The sequence below is a fragment of the Mytilus galloprovincialis genome, chromosome 11 (assembly GCF_965363235.1).
Source record: "Mytilus galloprovincialis chromosome 11, xbMytGall1.hap1.1, whole genome shotgun sequence".
Lineage (NCBI taxonomy): Eukaryota > Metazoa > Mollusca > Bivalvia > Mytilida > Mytilidae > Mytilus > Mytilus galloprovincialis.
In genome coordinates this window covers 6,776,584-6,799,213 of record NC_134848.1, presented here as the reverse complement: position 1 = coordinate 6,799,213, position 22,630 = coordinate 6,776,584, and the positions used below count along the sequence as shown (strand labels likewise).

The 22,630-nt window shown below is 33.5% G+C and overlaps 1 protein-coding gene and 1 long non-coding RNA gene across 2 annotated transcripts in view; both read left to right on the top strand.

The window, feature by feature from the left end:
• Positions 1-3,833, top strand: part of LOC143051537 (uncharacterized) — a 37,174-nt gene extending 33,341 nt beyond the window's left edge. Inside the window, exons 11-12 of the mRNA XM_076224430.1 lie at positions 1,076-1,360; positions 2,519-3,833. Coding sequence (XP_076080545.1) covers positions 1,076-1,360; positions 2,519-2,853 — 620 coding nt within the window. The 3' untranslated portion in view covers positions 2,854-3,833. The remainder of the gene's footprint in view (positions 1-1,075; positions 1,361-2,518) is intronic.
• A 4,182-nt stretch (positions 3,834-8,015) lies between these two features.
• Positions 8,016-12,329, top strand: LOC143050961 (uncharacterized). The gene is made up of 2 exons (XR_012970512.1): positions 8,016-8,184; positions 11,999-12,329. It is a non-coding gene; the product is annotated as an uncharacterized LOC143050961 (long non-coding RNA).
• The last annotated feature ends 10,301 nt before the right edge of the window (positions 12,330-22,630 follow it).

The following is a 22,630-nucleotide window of genomic DNA, read 5'->3' as shown; positions in this document are numbered from 1 at the left end:
AATTTAGTTTACCTGGCGACGCGGAGCAAAGCTTCAAATACAATACAGTTATCTCTATTCTAATGCAAAACAAGTTCATAATTAAATTTCAATCATAATTTCACTGTAAAATCTTCATTAAAGAAAATTGCGCGAAAAAATGTTATCTTCTTTGGTCCCTACACTACGTGACGTCATAGGTATGCTCCGGTGTCAAACATAAACACCGGGCGTTTTCTGGCTTCTGTGCCGCTTCAGAATGTAATAAAATTTGATAAAAAGAAGATTTTAAGGCGCAACAAGTGAGTTATTTTTTTATTATTGTAGAAATAACATGTCAATACATTCCGAAATTCAAAATGTGGGCTTTCTTAGTTATAGACAAGGAGATAGAGAATTTTACGCTTGCTGTCATCCAATCAGAACACTTGTTACAAAATAATTGCATTAGAATGAGGCTTCTTTTTCAGAGATTTGATTATAATGATAATCATCTCTTGTCTTTTTTTTTCTTTTTTTTTATTTTCAATCAAAACGCTCAATCTGCTGATTATAATGTTCAGCATCTCCTTTGGCTTTAAGACTCACTCACATTTGTCATTGTACAAACAACTCTTCTGTAAATACGTTTTTTTCATCTACCATTTATAACAAATATGTTTAATACAGTTTCACATCAACGTATATTATAGAATGGTCACTTTTTCATACTACAATATTGTTTTAACAGTTAGTAAATAAATGTAAAAATTCATTTGAAATTTAGTGATTACTGGTAATAACTGGACAGTTTCAGGAATTACTTGTATTTACTAAGTGCATCAGTAATTACATGTAATTCCTAAATTTAAGTAATTACGAGTAATTCCTAATTTCACCTATTTACTGTAACATATATATACCTAATTACTTTAAATTTCGAATTAAATTCAAATTGATTTAATCTTTGTATACATTTCATGGCAGTTTTCTTATATAAAATAATATGTTTTTGGCAACTATAAACAAAAACAATGTAAGATAATTGTAAGCTTTTTTTAATTTGATGATCCTTTAAACTTCATTTTGGTTAATAAACCGATCTGCTCATTTACAGATAGAATCAGAGAAAACGAAAACAGAATCATACAGGACATACAAACCAGCCAAATTTTAGACCATATGATGACAAACTTGGTGATATCAGTAGATGACAGACGCCGTATTGAACAACATGCTGGACAAGATGATCAGAACAAAGCATTGCTGGATATTGTGATTAAAATGAGAGAACCTGCTTACAGTGTGTTTGTTGATGGATTACGTAATTATGGATACGAAGATATCGCTAATGATTTGAAATGCGATTTCAGTCCAAGTCCAGTATCTGCTGAAACTAAAGGTATGTCTGAAGGGTTTATTATAAACACAAATAAAGAAGGATTTTTACTGAAATCATTTTTAAATCTTGTTATACATTCATTCAAAATTAATATAGTGTATTTGATTCTAAAGACTATCTACCAGATTCATTGCGTCATATTTAATTTATCATAAGTATACTACTTTTCTTACATACCAAAGTAGGTCACTGGTATATATGATGAATTTTTCAGGACTAATTTTAGTTTATGTTAAGTAACTATGATCTTAGACATTGTGACATTGAGTAATTATGATCTCAGACATTGAGATCAAGATTCTTTTCTACAGTTATAATGAAGTCACAATTCATTAAGTACCTTTTAAGAATCAGGCAAATATGACCTCAGATGAATTTCGCTTCTTAGATCCAACTGTAGAAAAGAATAGTGAACATATATAATGCAAAAGCATTAGTTTTGGTCAACTGTATAAAAAATCAAAGTGAGAGAAAATAGAATAACAAACAAATTGGCAATTAACTATAAATTGTGAATATGTATGTTTACCAGCTCTCTTTAAATTGTCAAACGCTTATCATATATGTTTGATAAATTCAGAGCATACATCTCAATTTGTTTGAAGAAATATAAGATCTATAGATACAACATTTTATGTGGGTATTCAACTTATTCATGAGACATTAGTTTTTAGGAAAGAGAGAATAAAACCAAAACAGTAGAAGGGCTACACACCTGAAAAGTACTAAAAAATGGCTTAATCCATCTAATGCCAACTTTGCCCAAATGAGTTGAAACCTTAGTTTCTGCATAATTTTAAAATTTATAAACTGTAAATTTAAGAAAGGTTTGTTTTAAATCATGTGAGTAGCAATGTACTAAATACTGAGCTAATGATACTCTAGGGGACGTATAATCCACCAGCAGAGTACTGAATACTGAGCTAATGATACTCTAGGGGACGTATAATCCACCAGCAGAGTACTGAATACTGAGCTAATGATACTCTGGGGGACGTATAATCCACCAGTAGAGGTATCGACCAAGTGATGTAAAAAAAATGAAAACACGTTATAAATTTCATGTGGTCCAAATGGCTTTTCTAGATTTAACCTCATCTTTAGTCGTAAAAGGTCAATAGCACTATCTTAAGAAAAGAAACTTTTTGTATTTTGTAGGCTTATCAGACTGGAATGTTCCATTGTATAAAGTTCGTCTACAGAAGAATTACCTCAAGGTCATCACTGATATACAACATGACAGCATAGTAGATCATCTTATAACAAGAGATGTAGTTTCGGTTGATGATGGGAAGAAGATAGAATCTGGTAAAACCCCACAGGAAAAGAACAGGATGTTAATGGACATGCTGTTGCGTAAAAATGAACAGGGATTTAATGAATTTCTCAAAGCCCTACAGAAAGACTCAATTTATGCAGATCTAGCAGATCAAATAGAAAAGACAGAAGTTACTAGCACAGATATGGCAACCCTTTATAAATGCTTGAAATAAAATAAATGTAATTACTTTCAAAAGAAAAACTTTACACAACAAGTAAAAGACAACTAAGACAAACACTTGTGAACAATGAATACAAGGTATTGTCAATCTAATGTTCAATGATTTGGTCACTTAAACCATCAATGTAAATGAATAACAATATATTATTGATAACAATCTTTTATATTAAACATATGTCATGTGTGAGTGTCATGAATGGAAAGGAAAAGGCTAAAATATGTACCCCTTTTTCCGAGTATTCATTTCTAAATACAAATCCCCTACGAGTGTTCATTCCATAACAGATATGATAATTATGAAACAGTCATGACATATTCTATATTCATATAAAATAATTTTAATGTATCTTAATATAATTATTTGGAACCAGTAATTGGAAAGTTCATATGCACTACCGTTTTTTCAAAGGTCAAAACATATGGCTGTGCGGCATATTTTCAACATTTATATGCCTCACACTTCCAATAATTTAAACCTACATGTATACTGAAATTATGTATTTCCTCTCACTTAACATTTGGTCCTTCTCAGAATTTAATTTTGCCGCTATCCATGTGAATTCATACTGGTAAAGTTCCCAAGATGTGTCTCTTTGAGATGCAACATAGTATCATATCTAGCAACCAGTAGGTAAACAAAACATCTATCACTAGTATATATCCCAAAAGAGGCGTTGTTTGTTAAAGAGCTGTATTTACAAAGTGCAACCTAAAGGAAATGTCATTACTTGATACAATATACTATATATACTATTTTGATAAATTTTGAATAACTTACATAGCTGCATTAGGTTATTTAAATTTCATTTCAGTCATAATTGTGTATGTTAATCTCTTTAAGCTGTTAAATGTTACCTTTATAGTCAATTTAGGTATAAATTTAAAGTCTAATGAATAATAAAGTATGTACATATGAAATAACTAATTCAGTGACCGAATCTTGTCCTAAGGATGTTTCAGAATTTTTGACATTAACTTGTTGTATATTGTGTTATCAAACAGCTACTTTTATATGTACATTTGTAAATAAAAATGCCTCTTCATCAATATAGTTTTAAATAAAAATGCAACAATATGCTCTTATTATGTAAATATAGTTATTACTAACATAATATGGTATTTCACAACAAATGTTTTTGACATAACTTTTCTGTCAAATGAACTGATCTTTTATCCATTAGAAAAAAGGATTTTAAATCCAAACATATCAGTGATAATTGTTCGGTTATATTAACATATTAACATGATTAAATTTTCAAATAGTTGAGAACATTTCAAATGTCAAAAAACATTTGAAAACCTACTACTAAGCAATTGTTTGGCCTCTTTCAAGTCAAGCTATCTACACCATATGTTGTTTGGTGGTGTTTTAGCGCAATGCTTTACAACTTCCTGCTTGCCTTTTTAACATTTTGTTTTTCAATCGTCAATGATGAGTCTTTTGCTTAAGTTCTTCAGAAATACCAAGACCTTGTTGATACATATTCGACTGCACAAATAATACATGATGGTCTTGAAGTATAAATCTTAGTCAATGACGTTTTGTTTATCATCCTAATTACGTGTTGTAGTGTTCCTTTTTTTGTCTTCATAAATTACTTTTACTGTTTAGCCCTTTTTTGTAATACCCTTTTGGGATTTTTTGGTGTGGCTCAGTACTTAAACATCCCGCCATTGTGTTATTTTGCTATGGTCATTTTTGTATTCTTGTATATTTTTGCCTATGCGCTTTGGTCTTTATGCCATTTTATTTTCTTTGTTGACATATTTGTCTTTTTTTATAGTGATTAAGATTATAACACAATGTTGACTGCTGTACCCCTATTTTTTAAATTTAAATATTTTATCTATCATGTCTGTTTGTTTTGTTCACACATTGTTGTCAATATAATGGAATTTTATGCGACTGTCATACAAGTGAGAGGTTAAGCTAGCTATAAAACCAGGTTTACTTCACCATTTTCTACATAAGGAAATGCCTGAACCAAGTCGGGAATATGACTTCCCATTCGTTTGATGTGTTTGACCTTTTGATTTTGCCATTTGATAAGGGAATTTTTCGTTTTGAATTTTCCTTGTATTTCTGATATTTTTCTTTTTTGTAAACGAAAAATACAATGACGCTCAAAATGATAAGCCTGGAATCTTTAATGAGTTTTTATTTATGTTGTACGTCTGTTAGTAATTTGAAGGAGTCGAGTGTGTAAAATTAAAATTTCAATATCCATTGTCAGTTTTACAAAATTTAACCCCTTTTCCTTTCATTGCCAATATCAAAATTTGTATATAAAAATAAGGAGATATGACATGATTGTCAATTAAATAACTATCCACCAAAGTTCAAATGAAGAGGAGGTAAGCAATTATAGGCAACTGTACAGGCTTCAACAATGAGAAAAACCCATACCGTATAGTCGGCTATAAAAGGCCCCAACATGACAAATATGAAACAATTCAATTGAGAAAACTAACGGCCTTATTTATGACATAAACATTTATGAAAAACAAATATGACAGACTTGAACCAACGACAACCACTGAACTACAGGATCCTGACTTGGGACAGGCACATACAGAATGTGGCGGGGTTAAAAATATTTGTGAGCCCTCAACCCTCCCCTAACCTGGAACAGTGTTTCATAGTTAATTTATTGTCTTTAACTTATTCCTTTATTCCATTATTAACTATTTCTATTGATTTTATGTGAACATGTTTATATATTCTATAATATTTAATATTGATTAGATTTTGTCAGATATTATTTTGCAACAATCATAGTCCGATTTCATGCTTGATAATTTTCTCCTTGTACTCAATCACTCCATAAGTGTATAAGCAAATCCTAAGCCTAATTTGTCATAATTGTCAACCTTTTTCAATGCTTATACATTTTGCCTTCAAACTGTTTGCATTAGCACAACTGTTTTATTTTAAATACCTAGTGACTTTGTAATTTACAAATTAAATATGTTATGAAACCGTTGTGTTTGTTGTTGATGTGATTATTGTAGCGCTATGTGTGTTTTAGTTGTATCTTCTACTTGTATATATGTATAAAAAAAAATCTACTACGTATACACTTAAAGGTAAAAACAAAATTACATACATGTTCTTGTTCTTACTCATTGTGCAATAAAATCAAAGCAGCATCAACACAGTGAGTCTGACAGTCCAACCATTCACAAAATCTGAACAGAGGTGAAAGATACCAAAGGCATATTCAAACTCATAAGCTGACAACTATGGCAAAAAATTATGCGACCAAGAAACAAACAACAGTTTACAAAATGCAACATAAAAAACTAGACTGAGCAGCACAAAGCCCACTTAAAACCGGTAGCTGGAAGATCTTTTTCAAACAATGGAAGGAATATACTTTGGCTACCCGAAGTTTATCAGTACAAACATTCATTCAAAGATGAAGACCTGATGAAAATAAAGGTTCATTTGCGGCAACAAAATATCATTGTTTTTTTTACAAGTCCCTGATCAAACAATTGCCCAGATAGCAGATGTTTTAAATCATCGAACAAAACATAAGCAAACGTACAAAATGCTTTCCAGATTATTTCAGCAATTTTGAGATTTGAAAAGGGGCATAACTTTAAAACGGTGAAAGTGACACCACCAAAATTCAAACTTGATCTGTGTTTTGTGGTAATAAACATTGTGGATAAGTTTCTTAACATTTGGTCAAAGCAAACTACAGTTAGAGAACGGAAACGAAAAATTCAGCAATTTTTCCTTTTGAAAAGGTACATAGCTCTCGAACAATAAAAGTGATGCCACTTAAATTCAAACTCTATCTGTGTTTTGTGGTAATAGGCATTGTGTATAAGTTTCATAACATTTGTTTGAGGCAAACTAAAGTAAGAGAACGGAAACGAAAACTTCAGCATTTTTTCCATTTGTAAAGGGGCATAACTGTAGAACGGTGAAAGTGACGCCACCAAAATTCAATCTCGATCTGTGTTTTGTGGTTATAAGCATTGTGTATAAGTGTCATAACATTTGGTAAAGGCAAACTGAAGTTGAACAGCGGAAACCAATTTTAGGACGTACGTACGGACGGACGTACAGTCGGACAAGGGTAAAGCTTGTAATGACGGGGGCATACAAAAGTGAGTTGTCCCGCATTCATTGAAATTTGGGTTATTGAGTGACAGAATATCATCTTTATATCTTAAAGTGAAATTTAAGAACTGTTTTATCTTTAAGATGGTTCTGTATAGATCTGCTTCATATGAGTACAAGTTTGCTAGTAGTGGTGCACATTTAGTACCCATTGGAATACCAACGGTATGCTAAACTATCAATCCACCAAAAATTCAATAAATATGATGTCGATAAAAAACTCAAGCATTTTAATATTATCTTCGGTATTTTTGTTGTGGGAATCAGTGTGGTTCTTTAAATTATGAATGTGAATAGTAGTGTAAAGCATAGAAAATAAGATTAAAGGTTTTGAATTTAATTTAAAATTTTCAAGTCGTTGCCTTTTATAGCTTGTTATTCATTATGGACTTTTCTCATTGTTGAAGTATGAACGGTGACCTGTTGTTGCTACTTCTTCATCATTTGGACTTTGCTGGAAAATTGTCTCATTGGCAATCATACTATATCTTATTTTTATACTGACATCTGCCAACTATTTTGGGACTTGCTAATGCTGCGGTACCACAGGCATGCCCAAGGGCCCTCCAGTCCTCAGAGCAATTTCAGACAAAGACGGAATGATAACGTCTCCTGATATGCATCTCATATCATGGCACTTGAATCACTTGTACTAGGCGATCACAGTAATGGAAAAACAGTATTGTAGACAATCGTATAATTATATAGCAATTACATTTAGTGATAAACTATCTCCTTCATTAGGATTTGATATCTGGAGCTATGAATTCTTTAATACATATACAATTGGGATTAAAGCGTCTATGAAAGGCAGATAACATGAATATATGTTAGAATGGTCGTAAAACAAGAGGATATAGAAACAAGGCTTCATATTTCTGTTTAGGTTGGTAGCTATAGCTAAACTGTAACGATACATCAAATAGAAAATAGTTTCACATATGAGTTGAACAGTACAACATAAGTACAAATTATAGACATCAGATTGATACAAAGCCGAAAACTTTGATGATCAAGATGATCAGAACAAAGCATTGCTGGATATTGTGATTAAACGGAGAGAACCTGCTTACAGTGTTTTTGTTGATGGATTACGTAATTATGGATACGAAGATATCGCTAATGATTTGAAATGTGATTTACAGGAAACGAGTCCAAGTACAACATTAGTATCTGCTGAAAATGAAGGTATGGCTGAAGGGTTTATATTAAACACAAGCAAATATGTTGATACTGAAATTATAATACTTTGGTATAACTGGATGCTCTTTTAACTTAGTCATTCAAAATAGAGGTGTGCAACAGTTCCCCAGCTGGTTTGGGATTTTTTTTGGTTTTTATATTGTTTGAAGCATGTGTATATCAAATATCACCACTGATCACTGCATGATAAGAATTGTTTTCACATTAAGGTAAACACATCTTCACGACATCTAGTTCAAAAAGCATATCTGGTGGTGTCCGTATAATTTACGACAGTATCATGATTTCAACTTCATCATTTGGAACTCTTGATGTAATAGCTTCTTTATGAGCAACAACCCTCTTTCAAGGAAAGAATGATAGGAAACAGAAGCTCTGGAATATCGTATTAACTGGGAGATATATACTCCTTATATATGCAGACACTGCTGGAATGTTGTTACATTGAAATGGAAAGTTCCCAATTGGGAAGCTGAAATAATCTCTATTGTCGTAAAGCCTTGTAACAACAAAGCCATATTATTTAACTTAAATACAACTTGTTAACCTTCTAAGACATTTGGTCTCTGGTTGAGAGTTGTTTAATTGGCAAACTCAAACCGCATCTCTACTGTTACAAATGTTTAAAATGTTTTGTTCTTGATTCATATAGTTTACTGAGCCAGAAGCAATTCACAATCTCTTAGGGAGCTTTTTAGTCATCATTTTAATTTGGTTGTTTTCAATGAAGTATCAGTAACCAAGGATTTGTTCCAACTGTTGTAAGCTTCAATTCCGTTTCATTCCTCTTTTACGATATCATAGATACATTTGACACAACAAGTTGGTTAGAACATATTCCTTGTCATATCAGACATCATACAGTTTTTGTTGAAGCTAGTGCTAAGGGTGGAGTATTGTTGACTGTTTTTTTCTCTTTCTTTTTTGTCTCGTGCTTCAAAGAAGCTCATTCTTTATCAAGAATCAACTGCTCAATATGGGATTGCAATTAAACGTGGATACATTATTTCGGCTAATTAAAGTAAGACTCCTTATCACTGAACTAGTATATATATTTGTTTAGGGGCCAGCTGAAGGACGCCACCGGGTGCGGGAATTTCTCGCTGCATTGAAGACCTGTTGGTGACCTTCTGCTGTTGTCTGCTCTATGGTGGGGTTGTTGTCTCTTTGACACATTCCCCATTTCCATTCTCAATTTTATTCCTATTAACATGATTAATTTGTGTGTAAAATAATTAGACTTAAAAATATAGTAAAGTGGTTTCTGGCTGAACTTACATGGATGTGGGGTCATATATAACAAGGGATAAATTTCCATTGATTTGAGGTCACAATGGCTGAGATCATAGGTACCTAACATTGGCTGGTATTTGTCTGGTACCGTTATGCTCATCAAAGATACCACGCTTCTATTTTGGCGAGTCACAAAACTAGTATACCAATGATTGATAGAAAACGACACATATGATTTGAACCTAACTGATATGGATTTGTTTTACCTTACTCAGATCTGTGGTCATAAAAAAGAGAGTCAAGAAATTTCATGGCCCAGTATAAAGGTCCAAATGAGATCACTTTAAACTGTTTTCCTTTAGTTGGTATTGGTTATCTGATCATTGCCTTCTAAAAGTATTTTGAATTTCTGTTTGCCATAGTATCTTGTGTCTTTCTTTACGTCTGCTTTGATTTTTTCCTTCATCAGCTTTCAGGGAACAGTTTGATAAAGGTCAGATTGTTCAATTTTATTTTTGAAGTTTGTATGATCAATTTTAGAATACTCTTCAATATTTTTTATTTCATTTTGTAATGAAAATACACTTTATTCCTCTTGTGCAACTGACGCATTTTTCTTCATCAGGAATGTTCAAATCCACACATTTAAAAGCCCATGATCGATCGGCTCGGACTTCATTTAAACTAAGTTTTACTGTGTTTATTCCACGTTAGCTAGATGTTTAGGGAGAGGGTTGAGATATCACAAAAAAATGTGTTACCCTGCCTCATTTATGCACATGTGCTAAGTCATGAACCTCTAGTCGTGTGTATTTTCTAATTTTGGTTCATTCATGCATTCATGTTTTTCGAATTTTAGTGTGGCTTTGATTTTGCTGAACTAGTTTTTTTATCTTTTTGTTGAAAACCCATTGGTAGCATAAAGCTGTTTTCTGCTCTTTGTCGGGTTGTTGTCTCTTTCGCACATTCTCCATTTCCAATCTCATGTCTATGTATGATTACAATCTCTCTAAAAATGTTATGTGTTTGATAATTTCAAAGCAGACTTATAATGTTGTTGTCTTTTTGACAAATTCACCATTTCCATTCTTAATTTTATTATAAATCTACATTATGCAATATGTACAATTTGTGTTATTCCTGACTTGATACAGACATTTCCTTATACCGAAAATGGTGGATTAAACCTTGTTCTAAAGCTAGCTAAACCTCTCACTTGTATGACAGTCACATAAAAGAGCCATGGTGTAGTGGTTAGTGCATCAGACTACTAACACAAAGGTTCCTGGTTCGATTCCCGTCTGGTATGAAAATTTCAGGGACTGAATTTTCGGCTCTCCCTTTACACCATTTGCGAGTATGGTCTTGATGAAAGGATGATAGTCCGTCGGAAGGGGACGATAAATGGCTGACCCGTGTTAAGAGAGAGCCATATTTCACGTTAAAGACACCCTTGTAGATTTCGAAAAAAGAGCAGGCTAATTCCGCTACAAGGCAGCACTTGCACCCGCAAAGTGGAAAGGAATTAATATAAGTTGCTGTTTCCCAATCCACTATAAATAAAAATGTTTACACTAAAAACAATGTGTAAACGAAACAAACAAGACATAATAGATACAAATGTAGAAAATGGGGGTACAACAGTCAACTTTGTGATATAATTTCAATCAATATAAAAACAAACAAAGATGTCAAGAAAGTAAAAAAAAACATATAGATAAAGCACATAAAATAGGAAACACAAGAATACAAAAAATTACCACATCACAACAACACAATGCCTGGATGTACAAGTACAGTCACTCCTAAAGATACTACCAAACACAGCACAACAACACAGTCCCTGGATGTACAAGTACAGTCACTCCTAAAGATACTACCAAACACAGCACAACAACACAGTCCCTGGATGTACAAGTACAGTCACTCCTAAAGATACTACCAAACACAGCACAACAACACAATGCCTGGATGTACAAGTACAGTCACAACTAAATATACTACCAAACACAGCACAACAACACAATCCCTGGATGTACAAGTACAGTCACTCCTAAAGATACTACCAAACACAGCACAACAACACAATCCCTGGATGTACAAGTACAGTCACTCCTAAAGATACTACCAAACACAGCACAGCACAACAACAAAATCCCTGGATGTACAAGTACAGTCACTCCTAAAGATACTACCAAACACAGCACAGCACAACAACAAAATCCCTGGATGTACAAGTACAGTCACTCCTAAAGATATTACCAAAAATGGACCAAACAGTAAACGTTAATAATTTACAAAGACAAAAAAAAAACTATAACACGTATTAAGATGATAAACAACTTCAGTACCTAGAACCTTACATCAAGACCATCATGTATTGTTTGTGAAGTTGATACGGAATATTTATCAACAAGGTCTTAGTATCTTTTGATGAACTTTTTTTTAGAAAAAGGACGAGATATTTGACACTATGTAATATATTCCCAAAACTTAATAATGTTTATGTTTTTTATCACGAAAGGTCAATAACACTTAAGAAAAACAAGTTCCTCATATTTTGTAGGCTTATCAGACTGGAAAGTTCGTATACAGAAGAATTATCTCAAGATCATCACTGATATACAACCTGAAAGCATAGTAGATCATCTTATATCAAAACAAGTGATGTCAAATGACGATGGGAAAAAGATAGAATCTGGTAAAACACCACAGGAGAAGAATAGGACGTTAATTGACATGCTTTTACGTAAAAAGGAACAGGGATTTATTGAATTTCTAAAAGCTCTACGTAAAGACCATGTTTATGCAGATCTAGCAGATCAAATAGAAAAGACATTAGTTACGAGCACAGATATATCAATCCTTCGTAAATGCTTGAAATAAAATAAATGTAATTTCTTTCAGAAAAAACCTTTCACGTGAAGGTAAAGACACCTAGGACAAAAATCTGTAGACAATGAATACAAGGAGGTATTGTCAAACCAATGTTCAATGATTTGGTCACTTAAACCATCAATGTGAATGAATCACAATATATATTTGATAACAATCTTTAATATTATACATATGTCATGTGTGAGTGTCATGCTTGGCAAGGAAAAAGCTATCTACGAGTGTTCGTTCTATAACTGATATGATAATTATGAAGCAGTCATGACATATTCTGTATTCATATAACATAATTTTAATGTTTTTTAATATAATAATTTGGAACCAGTAATTGGAAAGTTCATATGCACTACTGTTTTTTCAAAGGTCAAAACATATGGCTGCACTGCATATTTTCAACATTTATATGCCTCAAACTTCCAATAATTTAAACCTACATGTATACTGAAATTATGTATTTCCTCTCATTTAACATTTGGTCCTTCTCAGAATTTAATTTGGCTGCTATCCATGTGGGTTCATTCTGGTAAAGTTCCCAAGATGTGTCTCTTTGAGATGCAACATAGTATCATATCTAGCAACCAGTAGGTTAACAAAACATATATCACTAGTATATATCCCGAAAGAGGCGTGGTTTGTGAAACAGCTGTATTTACAAAGTGCAACCTAAAAGAAATGACATAACTTGATACAATATACTATATGTACTATTTTGATAAATTTTGAATAACCTACATAGCTGCAATTAGGTTATATAAATTTCATTTCAGTCATAATTGTGTATGTTAATCTCTTAAAGCTGTTAAAGGTTACCTTAATAGTCAATTTAGGTCTACATAATAAGTCTAATGAATAGTCAAGTATGCACATATGAAATAACTAATTCAGTGACTGAATCTTGTCCTTAAGGTGTTTCTGAATTTTTTGACTTGTTGTATATTGTGTTTATAAAACAGCTACTTTTATATGTACATTTGTAAATAAAATGCCTCTTCATAAATATAGTTTTGAAAAAAATGTAACGATATGCTCTTATTATGTAAATATAGTTGTTGCTAAAATAACATAGTATTTCACAACGATATGCTCTTATAATGTAAATATAGTTGTTGCTAACATAACATGGTATTACACAACGATATGCTCTTATTATGTAAATATAGTTGTTGCTAACATAACATGGTATTTCACAACGATATGCTCTTATTATGTAAATATAGTTTTTGCTAACACAACATTGTATTTCACAACGATATGTTCTTATTATGTAAATATAGTTGTTGCTAACATAACATGGTATTTCACAACGATATGCTCTTATTATGTAAATATAGTTTTTGCTAACACAACATTGTTTTTCACAACGATATGTTCTTATTATGTAAATATAGTTGTTGCTAACATAACATGCTATTTCACAACGATATGTTTTTATTATGTAAATATAGTTGTTGCTAACATAACATGGTATTTCACAACGATATGCTCTTATTATGTAAATATAGTTTTTGCTAACACAACATTGTATTTCACAACGATATGTTCTTATTATGTAAATATAGTTGTTGCTAACATAACATGGTATTTCACAACGATATGCTCTTATTATGTAAATATAGTTTTTGCTAACACAACATTGTATTTCACAACGATATGTTCTTATTATGTAAATATAGTTGTTGCTAACATAACATGGTATTTCACAACGATATGTTTTCATTATGTAAATATAGTTGTTGCTAACATAACATGGTATTTCACAACGATATGCTCTTATTATGTAAATATAGTTTTTGCTAACACAACATTGTATTTCACAACGATATGTTCTTATTATGTAAATATAGTTGTTGCTAACATAACATGGTATTTCACAACGATATGCTCTTATTATGTAAATATAGTTGTTGCTAACATAACATTGTATTTCACAACGATATGCTCTTATTATGTAAATATAGTTGTTGCTAACATAACATGGTATTTCACAACGAAAGTTTTTGACATCTGTTCTGTCAAATGAACTTATCTTTCATCCATCAGAAAAAAACGATTTTAAATCCAAACAGATCAGTGATAATTGTTTGGTTATATTATATTTTCAAATAGTTGAGAACATACATGACATATCAAATGTCAAAAAACATTTGAAAACCTACTACCAAGCAAATGTTTGGCCTCTTTCAAGTCAGGCTATCTGCACCATGTGTTGTTTGGTGGTGTTTTAGCGCAATGCTATACAACTTTCTGCTTGATTTGCCTTTTTAACATATTTTTTATCGTCACTGATGAGTCTTTTGCTAAAGTTCTTCAGAAGATACCAAGACCTTGTTGATACATATTCAACTTCACAAATAATACATGATGGTCTGGAAGTATAGAGTTTAGTCACTGACGTTGTTTATCACCCTAATTACGTGTTGTGGTGTTCTTTTATTTCTCTTTGTAAATTACTTTTACTGTTTAGCTCTTTTTGGTAATACCCTTTTGGGATCTTTTGGTGTGGCTCAGTACTTAAACATCCCGCCATTGTGTTATTGTGCTATGGTCATTATTGTATTCTTGTATATTTTTGCCTATGTGCTTTGGTCTATATGTCATTTTGTTTTTCCTTGTTGACATATTTGTCTTTTTTTATAGAGATTAAGATTATAACACAATGTTGACTGCTATACCTCTATGTTTGACATTTAATTTTTTTTCTGTTTGTTTTGTTCACACATTGTGTCAATATAATGGAATTTTATGCGACTGTCATATAAGTGAGAGGTTAGGCTAGCTATAAAACCAGGTTTACTTCACCATTTTCTGCATAAGGAAATGCCTGAAACAATTCAGGAATATGATTTCATATTCGTTTGATGTGTTTGAGATTTTGATTTTGCCATTTGATAAGGGAATTTTTCGTTTTGAATCTTCCTTGAATTTCTGATATTTTACTGTTTTGTAAACAAAAAATACAATGACGCTCACAATGATAAGCCTGGAATCTTTTATGATTTTTTTTTTGTTGTACGTCTGTTACTAATTTGAAGGAGTCGAGTGTGTAAAATTTGAATTTCAATATTCATTTTAACCCCCTTTTCCTTTCATCGCCAATATCAAAATTTGTATATAAAAATAAGGAGATAGGATATGATTGCAAATGAGACAACTATATATATCCACCAAAGTTCAAATAAAGTGGAGGTAAGCAAGTATAGGCAACTGTATGGGCTGTATGAGAAAAACCCATACCGTAAAGTCGGCTATAAAAGGCCCCAACATGACAAATATGAAACAATTCAATTGAGAAAACTTACAACCTAATTTATGACAAAACAATTTATGAAAAACAAACATGACAGACTTAAACCAACGACAACCACTGAACTACAGACTCCTGACTTGGGACAGCCACATACATAATCTGGCGGGGTTTAACATATTTATGAGCCCTCAACCTGGAACAGTGTTTCATAGTTTGTCTTCAACTTATTCCTTTATTCCATTATTAACTATTTCCATTGATTTTATGTGAACATGTTTATATATTCTATAATATTTAATATTGATTATATTTTGTCAGAAATTATTTCGCAACAATCATAGTCCGATTTCATGCTTGATAATTTTGTCCTTGTACTGAATCACTCCATACGTGTATAAAAAAATCTTAAGCCTGATTTGTTATAATTTCCAACCTTTTTCAATGCTTATACATTTTGCCTTCAAACTGTTCGGATTAGCACAACTGTGTAATACCTAGTGACTTTGTAATTTACAAATTAAATATGTTATGAAACCGTTGTGTTTATTGTTGATGTGGTTATTGTAGCACTATTTGTGTTTTAGTTGTTTCTTCTACTTGTATATATGTATAAACTATTAATGCAGTCTACCTTCCTTGAAGGTAAAAACAAAACTAAATACATGTTCTTGTTCTTATTCATTTTACGCCCGCAAAAACATTTTGGAATCGTAAAATGCTATCATGTCTGCGTCGGCGTCGTCAGAAGACATTTAGTTTCCGGACAATATCTTAAGTTTCAGTGAATGGATATCTTTGAAATTTAAGCAAAAGTTTAAATACCACAAAAGGAAGGTATGGATTGTTTTTAGGGTGATGGTCTGAACTGTTTAGAAATAAGGGGCTAAAAAGGGGCCCAAAACAAGCATTTTTCTAGTTTCAGTACAATAACTTGTGTATAAGTATTTTGATTGCTCTGATTACCCAAACCGTTCAGGAATTTGGGGCCAAAAAGGGTCTAAAACAAGCATTTTTCTAGTTTTCAGACAATTACTCGTGTTTAAGTGTATTGACATCTCTCAAACTGCACCACATTTTACGATAATTTAAATCATCGATCAAACCATAAGCAAATGTAAGAAATGCCTTCCAGAATATATTCAAACGATTATCTATTAATAGGTAGTCTTTATACTTTAGAGATAACTATTATATTTGAAGCTTGGCGGATATCCGTCTGTAGTTTTACTGTAGCAAATTTAGTTTACTTGACAACGCCTATCGGAGACAGGTAAACGGATATGTGCGACAATAAAACTGCTGATGGACGTCCGTAAAGCTTCAAATACAGTACAGTTATCACTATACTAATGCAAAATAAACAAATCAATCAATTTTAGTCATTATTTAATTTTTTTTTACTTCATATTGGTGAAATTACTTGCCAATACATTCTGGTATTTAAAATCTCAGCTTCATTAGTCACAGACAGGGATATAGAGAATTTAACGCTTATTGTCATCGAATCAGAACCATTGATACAAAATTATTGCATTAAATATATATTTTAATGGACATTGGCTTTTCTTTTCGACGTTTCAACTGCTAATTAAATCTATGACATGTGTATTAAACACTTGAATATCTCATTTTCTTCTTCAATGGATAATCTTCTTGGAAAAATCATCTGGTTAAGGCAAAGCTCTGGGTTACAGTTAAGGTATTAGGTTACAATTGTTTGGGCAACTGTATTTCAACGATGTTCAAGTCTCATCAATCCAAGAAAAAAGACAAAAACTCAACCATTTTTTGTCAAAAATTGAATCGCTTGAACTGTAAAAAGATCAACATGGGGTGTATTGATATGATTTGTTTTTCTTTACATTGAAAGCAAAAAAGGCGCACAATTTATGATAAAGAGATTTATCGGTTCTCGGGCAAATATTCAGTTTGTGGGAGATTTCGGGAAATTGTTGTACCGACTGACAACGACTAGCAAAAAAGAGAAAAAGACCAAAAGTCAAACAACAGTACACAAAACACAACATAGAAAAATAAAGACTGAGCAACAGGAACCATTAAATGGGAGTGATCTCAGATGCTCAGGATGGGACGAACCCCACCATCAATTGGGAGTGATCTCAGGTGCTCAGGATGGGACAAACCCCACCATTAACTGGGAGTGATCTCAGGTGCTCAGGATGGGACGAACCCCACCATTAACGGAGTGATCTCAGGTGCTCAGGATGGGACGAACCCCACCATTAACTGGGAGTGATCTCAGATACTCAGGATGGGACAAACCCCACCATTAATTAAGAGTGATCTCAGGTGCCCAGGATGGGACAAACCCCACCATTAACTGGGAGTGATCTCAGGTGCTCAGGATGGGACGACACCACCATTAACCGGGAGTGATCTCAGGTGCTCAGGATGGGACGAACCCCACCATTAACCGGGAGTGATCTCAGGTGCTCAGGATGGGACGAACCCCGCCTTTACCTGGGAGAGATCTCAGGTGCTCAGGATGGGACGAACTTCACCATTAACTGGGAGTGATCTCAGGTGCTCAGGATGGGACGAACCCCACCATTAACTGGGAGTGATCTCAGGAGCTTAGGATGGGACGAACCCCACCATTAAAAGGGAGTGATCTCAGGTGCTCAGGATGGTACGAACCCCACCATTAACTTGGAGTGATCTCAGATTCTCAGGATGGGACAAACCCCACCATTAACTGGGAGTGATCTCAGATGCTCAGGATGGGACAAACCCCACCATTAACTGGGAGTAATATCAGGTGCTCAGAATGGGACGAACCCCACCATTAACCGGGAGATATCTCAGGTGCTCAGGATGGGACGAACCCCACCATTACCTGGGAGAGATCTCAGGTGCTCAGGATGGGACGAACCCCACCATTAACTGGGAGTGATCTCAGGTGCTCAGGATGGGACGAACCCCATTGTTAACTGGAAGTGATCTCAGGTGCTCAGGATGGGACGAACCCCACCATTAACTGAGAGTGATCTAAGGTGCTCAGGATGGGACGAACCCCACCATTAACTGGGAGTGATCTCAGGTACTCAGGATGGGACGAACCCCACCATTACCTGGGAGTGATCTCAGGTGCTCAGGATTGGAAAGCAGATCTGTCATTAGTTTTCTATGTTGTGTTGTGTGTACTATTGTTTGTCTGTCTTTCTTTTTTATCCATGGCATTGTCAGTTTATTTTCGACTTTTGAGTTTGAATGTCCTTTTGATATCGTTCGACTCTGTACCACAACAATAGTTTACAGATGTTCAAATCTTGAGAAGGGATAAGGTAAAGTAATAAACAAGTCCTGATGGAATCACATCAACTCCAAAATCAGCAAGACCAGGTGTGTCGACAGGGTACGCATATCATGATATGCATGTATCACCCGCTAGGTGGATTCAATCGGTTAAAATATCACACTCAGGATAAGAATCAAGTCGATACAGATCAGACGACTATACTGGGATATACAGATCTAAGATCTGGAAAACATGTCGCTAGTGAGTCCAGACATATCGTATCTGTCAACCGTGATAGTGACTATACTGGGATATACAGATCTAAGATCTGGAAAACATGTCGCTAGTGAGTCAAGACATATCGTACCTGTCAACCGTGATAGTGACTGTACTGGGATGTACAGATCTAAGATCTGGAAAACATGTCACTAGTGAGTCCTGACATATATGTCAACAAGTTAGTGATAGTGACTGTTGAACTGACATAGTGTCGATTTCAGTTGTTCTTCATAATAACTCGGAGCATTTTTTGTGCAAAGCAGTGGCGGATCCAGAACTTTTTATAAAGGAGGGGGGGGGGGGGGGCTGATTGACATAAGGGGGGCCCCGATCCAGTCATGCTTCAGTGATTTCCTATATAATCAACCAAATTTTTCCCACAAAAGGGGGGCCGCCCTCCCCCAGGTCCCCCTGGATCCGGTTATGCAAAGAGCACCCACCTGTTAATAATTCTGTATAGAGTTAACATCTTAACATATTAATTGAGACCTATTAACGCCGTACAGAGGGTGTTACTGCACATAAATGGGAAATTGACAATATGTAAAATGTGGGACATCTCGGCCCGGAGACAAGTCGGACCGAGTCAAATCAGACCAACTACTCGGTCAACTCGGCCCGTCATTAAGTCAACTGGGACCGTCTTTTTTGACAACTTGGACATAGTATTAAAAGAGGATTTGAACTATGTAAATGATTATAATTATTAAATGTTATATTTAACATGACAATATCATTTGCATGTTGCTGAATTTGTAAAACATAATTAAATAAATGGGGAATGTGTCCATGGGACACAGATGATGTCCCCGCTTGCATATAACATTATAAGTATCATAACATTTGGTTGAGGCAAACTAAAGTTAGAGAACAGAAACAAATATTTCAGCAATTTTGAGATGTGTAAAGGGGCATAACTTTAGAACGGTGAAAGTGACACCACCAAAATTGAAACTTGATCTGTGTTATGTGGTAATTAACATTGTGGATAAGTTTCATAACATTTGTTTGAGGCAAACTTAAGTGAGAGAACGGAAACGAAAAATTCAGCATTTTTTTTTATTTGTAAAAGGGCATAACTCTAGCACGGTAAAAGTGACGCCACAAAATTCAAACTCGATCTGTGTTTTGTAGTAATAAGCATTGTGTATAAGTTTCATAACATTTGGTAGAGGCAAACTGAAGTTAAAGAACCAATTTTGGGACGTACTGACGTACAGTCGGACAAGGGTAAAACTTAATGCTACCTCAACAATGACGGGGGCATACAAAATTGAGTTGTCCCGCATTCATTGAAATGTGGGTTATTGAGTGACAGAACATCATCTGTATATCTTAAAGTAAATTTAAGAACTTGTTTTCATCTTTAAGATGTTTCTGTAGATATCTGCTTCATGTGAGTACAAGTTGGCTAGTAGTGGTGCACATATAGTACCCATTGGAATACCAACGGTATGCTAAATTATCAATCCACCAAAAACTCAACAAATATGTTGTCGATAATAAACTCAAGCATTTTAATATCATCTTCGGTATTTTTGTTGTGGGAATCAGTGTGGTTCTTTAAATGATGAATGTGAATAGTAGTGTAAAGCATAGAAAAAAAATTAAAGGTTATGATTTTACTTCAAAATTGTCAAGTCGTGGCCTTTTATAGCTTGCTATTCATTATGGATTTTTCTTATTGTTGAAGTCTGAACGGTGACCTGTTGTTGCTAACTTCTACATCATTTGGACATTGCTTGAAAATTGTCTCATTGACATACATACTATATCTTATTTTTATACTGCCATCTGACAACTTTTTGGGATTTGTTAATGCTGCGGTACCATAGCCAGTCCCATGAGACCTCCAGACCTGAGAGCAATTTCGGACAAAGACGGAATGATAACTTATCCTTGACAGCATCCCATATCACGGCACTTGGATCACTTGTACTAGGCGATCACAGTAATGGAATAACAGTATTGTAGACAATCGTTTAATTATATAGCAATTAAATTTAGTGATAAACTATCTCCTTCATTAGAATTTGATATCTGGAGCTATGAATTCTTAAATACATATTCAATTGGGATTAAAGCTTATGTCTATGAAAGGCAGATAACATGAATATAAGTTAGAATGGTCATAAAACATTATAATAATATTTTTGCAAGAGGATATAGAAACAAGGCTTCATATTTCTCTTTAGTTTGGTAGCTATAGCTAAACTGTAACGATACATCAAATAGAAAATAGTTTCACATAGGAGTTGAACAGTACAACATAAGTACAAACTATAAACATCAGATTGATACAAAGCAGAAAACATTTTACAAAAATACAGACTGGGTGTGGTGTGTTATTAATACATCCCTCACAACAACAACAAAAACACAAAGTACAGATCTGAGGGACTCAAAAGTCTATCATTGATCATCATTTCTTAAATTGTCAAACTTTCTTCTATATTTTTCCCCCCATTAACACCTTTTCGTTCTAGACCCTCCTAAATATATCTTATGTGTTTGGTTTCCTTATAAAGGTTAATATTTGTAGTTTGACATTGTTCTCAGAGGTCAAACAAAAGAATCAGAAGACAAGTTATATTTGTCAACATTTCTTTTATGAGTTTGGTTTCCTAATGAAAGCTTATACTGTAAACAAAATTATTTTGTTTTTTTCAGTTTAGCCCTTTGTATCCACTGTTTTATTTCTAAATATGTTGTTTTAACTGTGTTGACCTATGCATGGTGTTTAGCCCTTTGTATCCACTGTTTTATTTCTAAATATGTTGTTTTAACTGTGTTGACCTATGCATGGTGTTTTAGTTTAGCCCTTTGTAGCCACTGTTTTATTTCTAAATATGTTGTTTTAACTGTGTTGACATATGCATGGTGTTTAGCCCTTTGTAGCCACTGTTTTATTTCTAAATATGTTCTTTTAACTGTGTTGACCTATGCATGGTGTTTTAGTTTAGCCCTTTGTAGCCACTGTTTTATTTCTAAATATGTTCTTTTAACTGTGTTGACCTATGCATGGTGTTTTAGTTTAGCCCTTTGTAGCCACTGTTTTATTTCTAAATATGTTCTTTTAACTGTGTTGACCTATGCATGGTGTTTAGCCCTTTGTATCCACTGTTTTATTTCTAAATATGTTCTTTTAACTGTGTTGACCTATGCATGGCGTTTTAGTTTAGCCCTTTGTATCCACTGTTTTATTTCTAAATATGTTCTTTTAACTGTGTTGACCTATGCATGGTGTTTTAGTTTAGCCCTTTGTATCCACTGTTTTATTTCTAAATATGTTCTTTTAACTGTGTTGACCTATGCATGGTGTTTAGCCCTTTGTATCCACTGTTTTATTTCTAAATATGTTCTTTTAACTGTGTTGACCTATGCATGGTGTTTTATTTCTAAATATGTTCTTTTAACTGTGTTGACCTATGCATGGTGTTTAGCCCTTTGTATCCACTGTTTTATTTCTAAATATGTTCTTTTAACTGTGTTGACCTATGCATGGTGTTTTAGTTTAG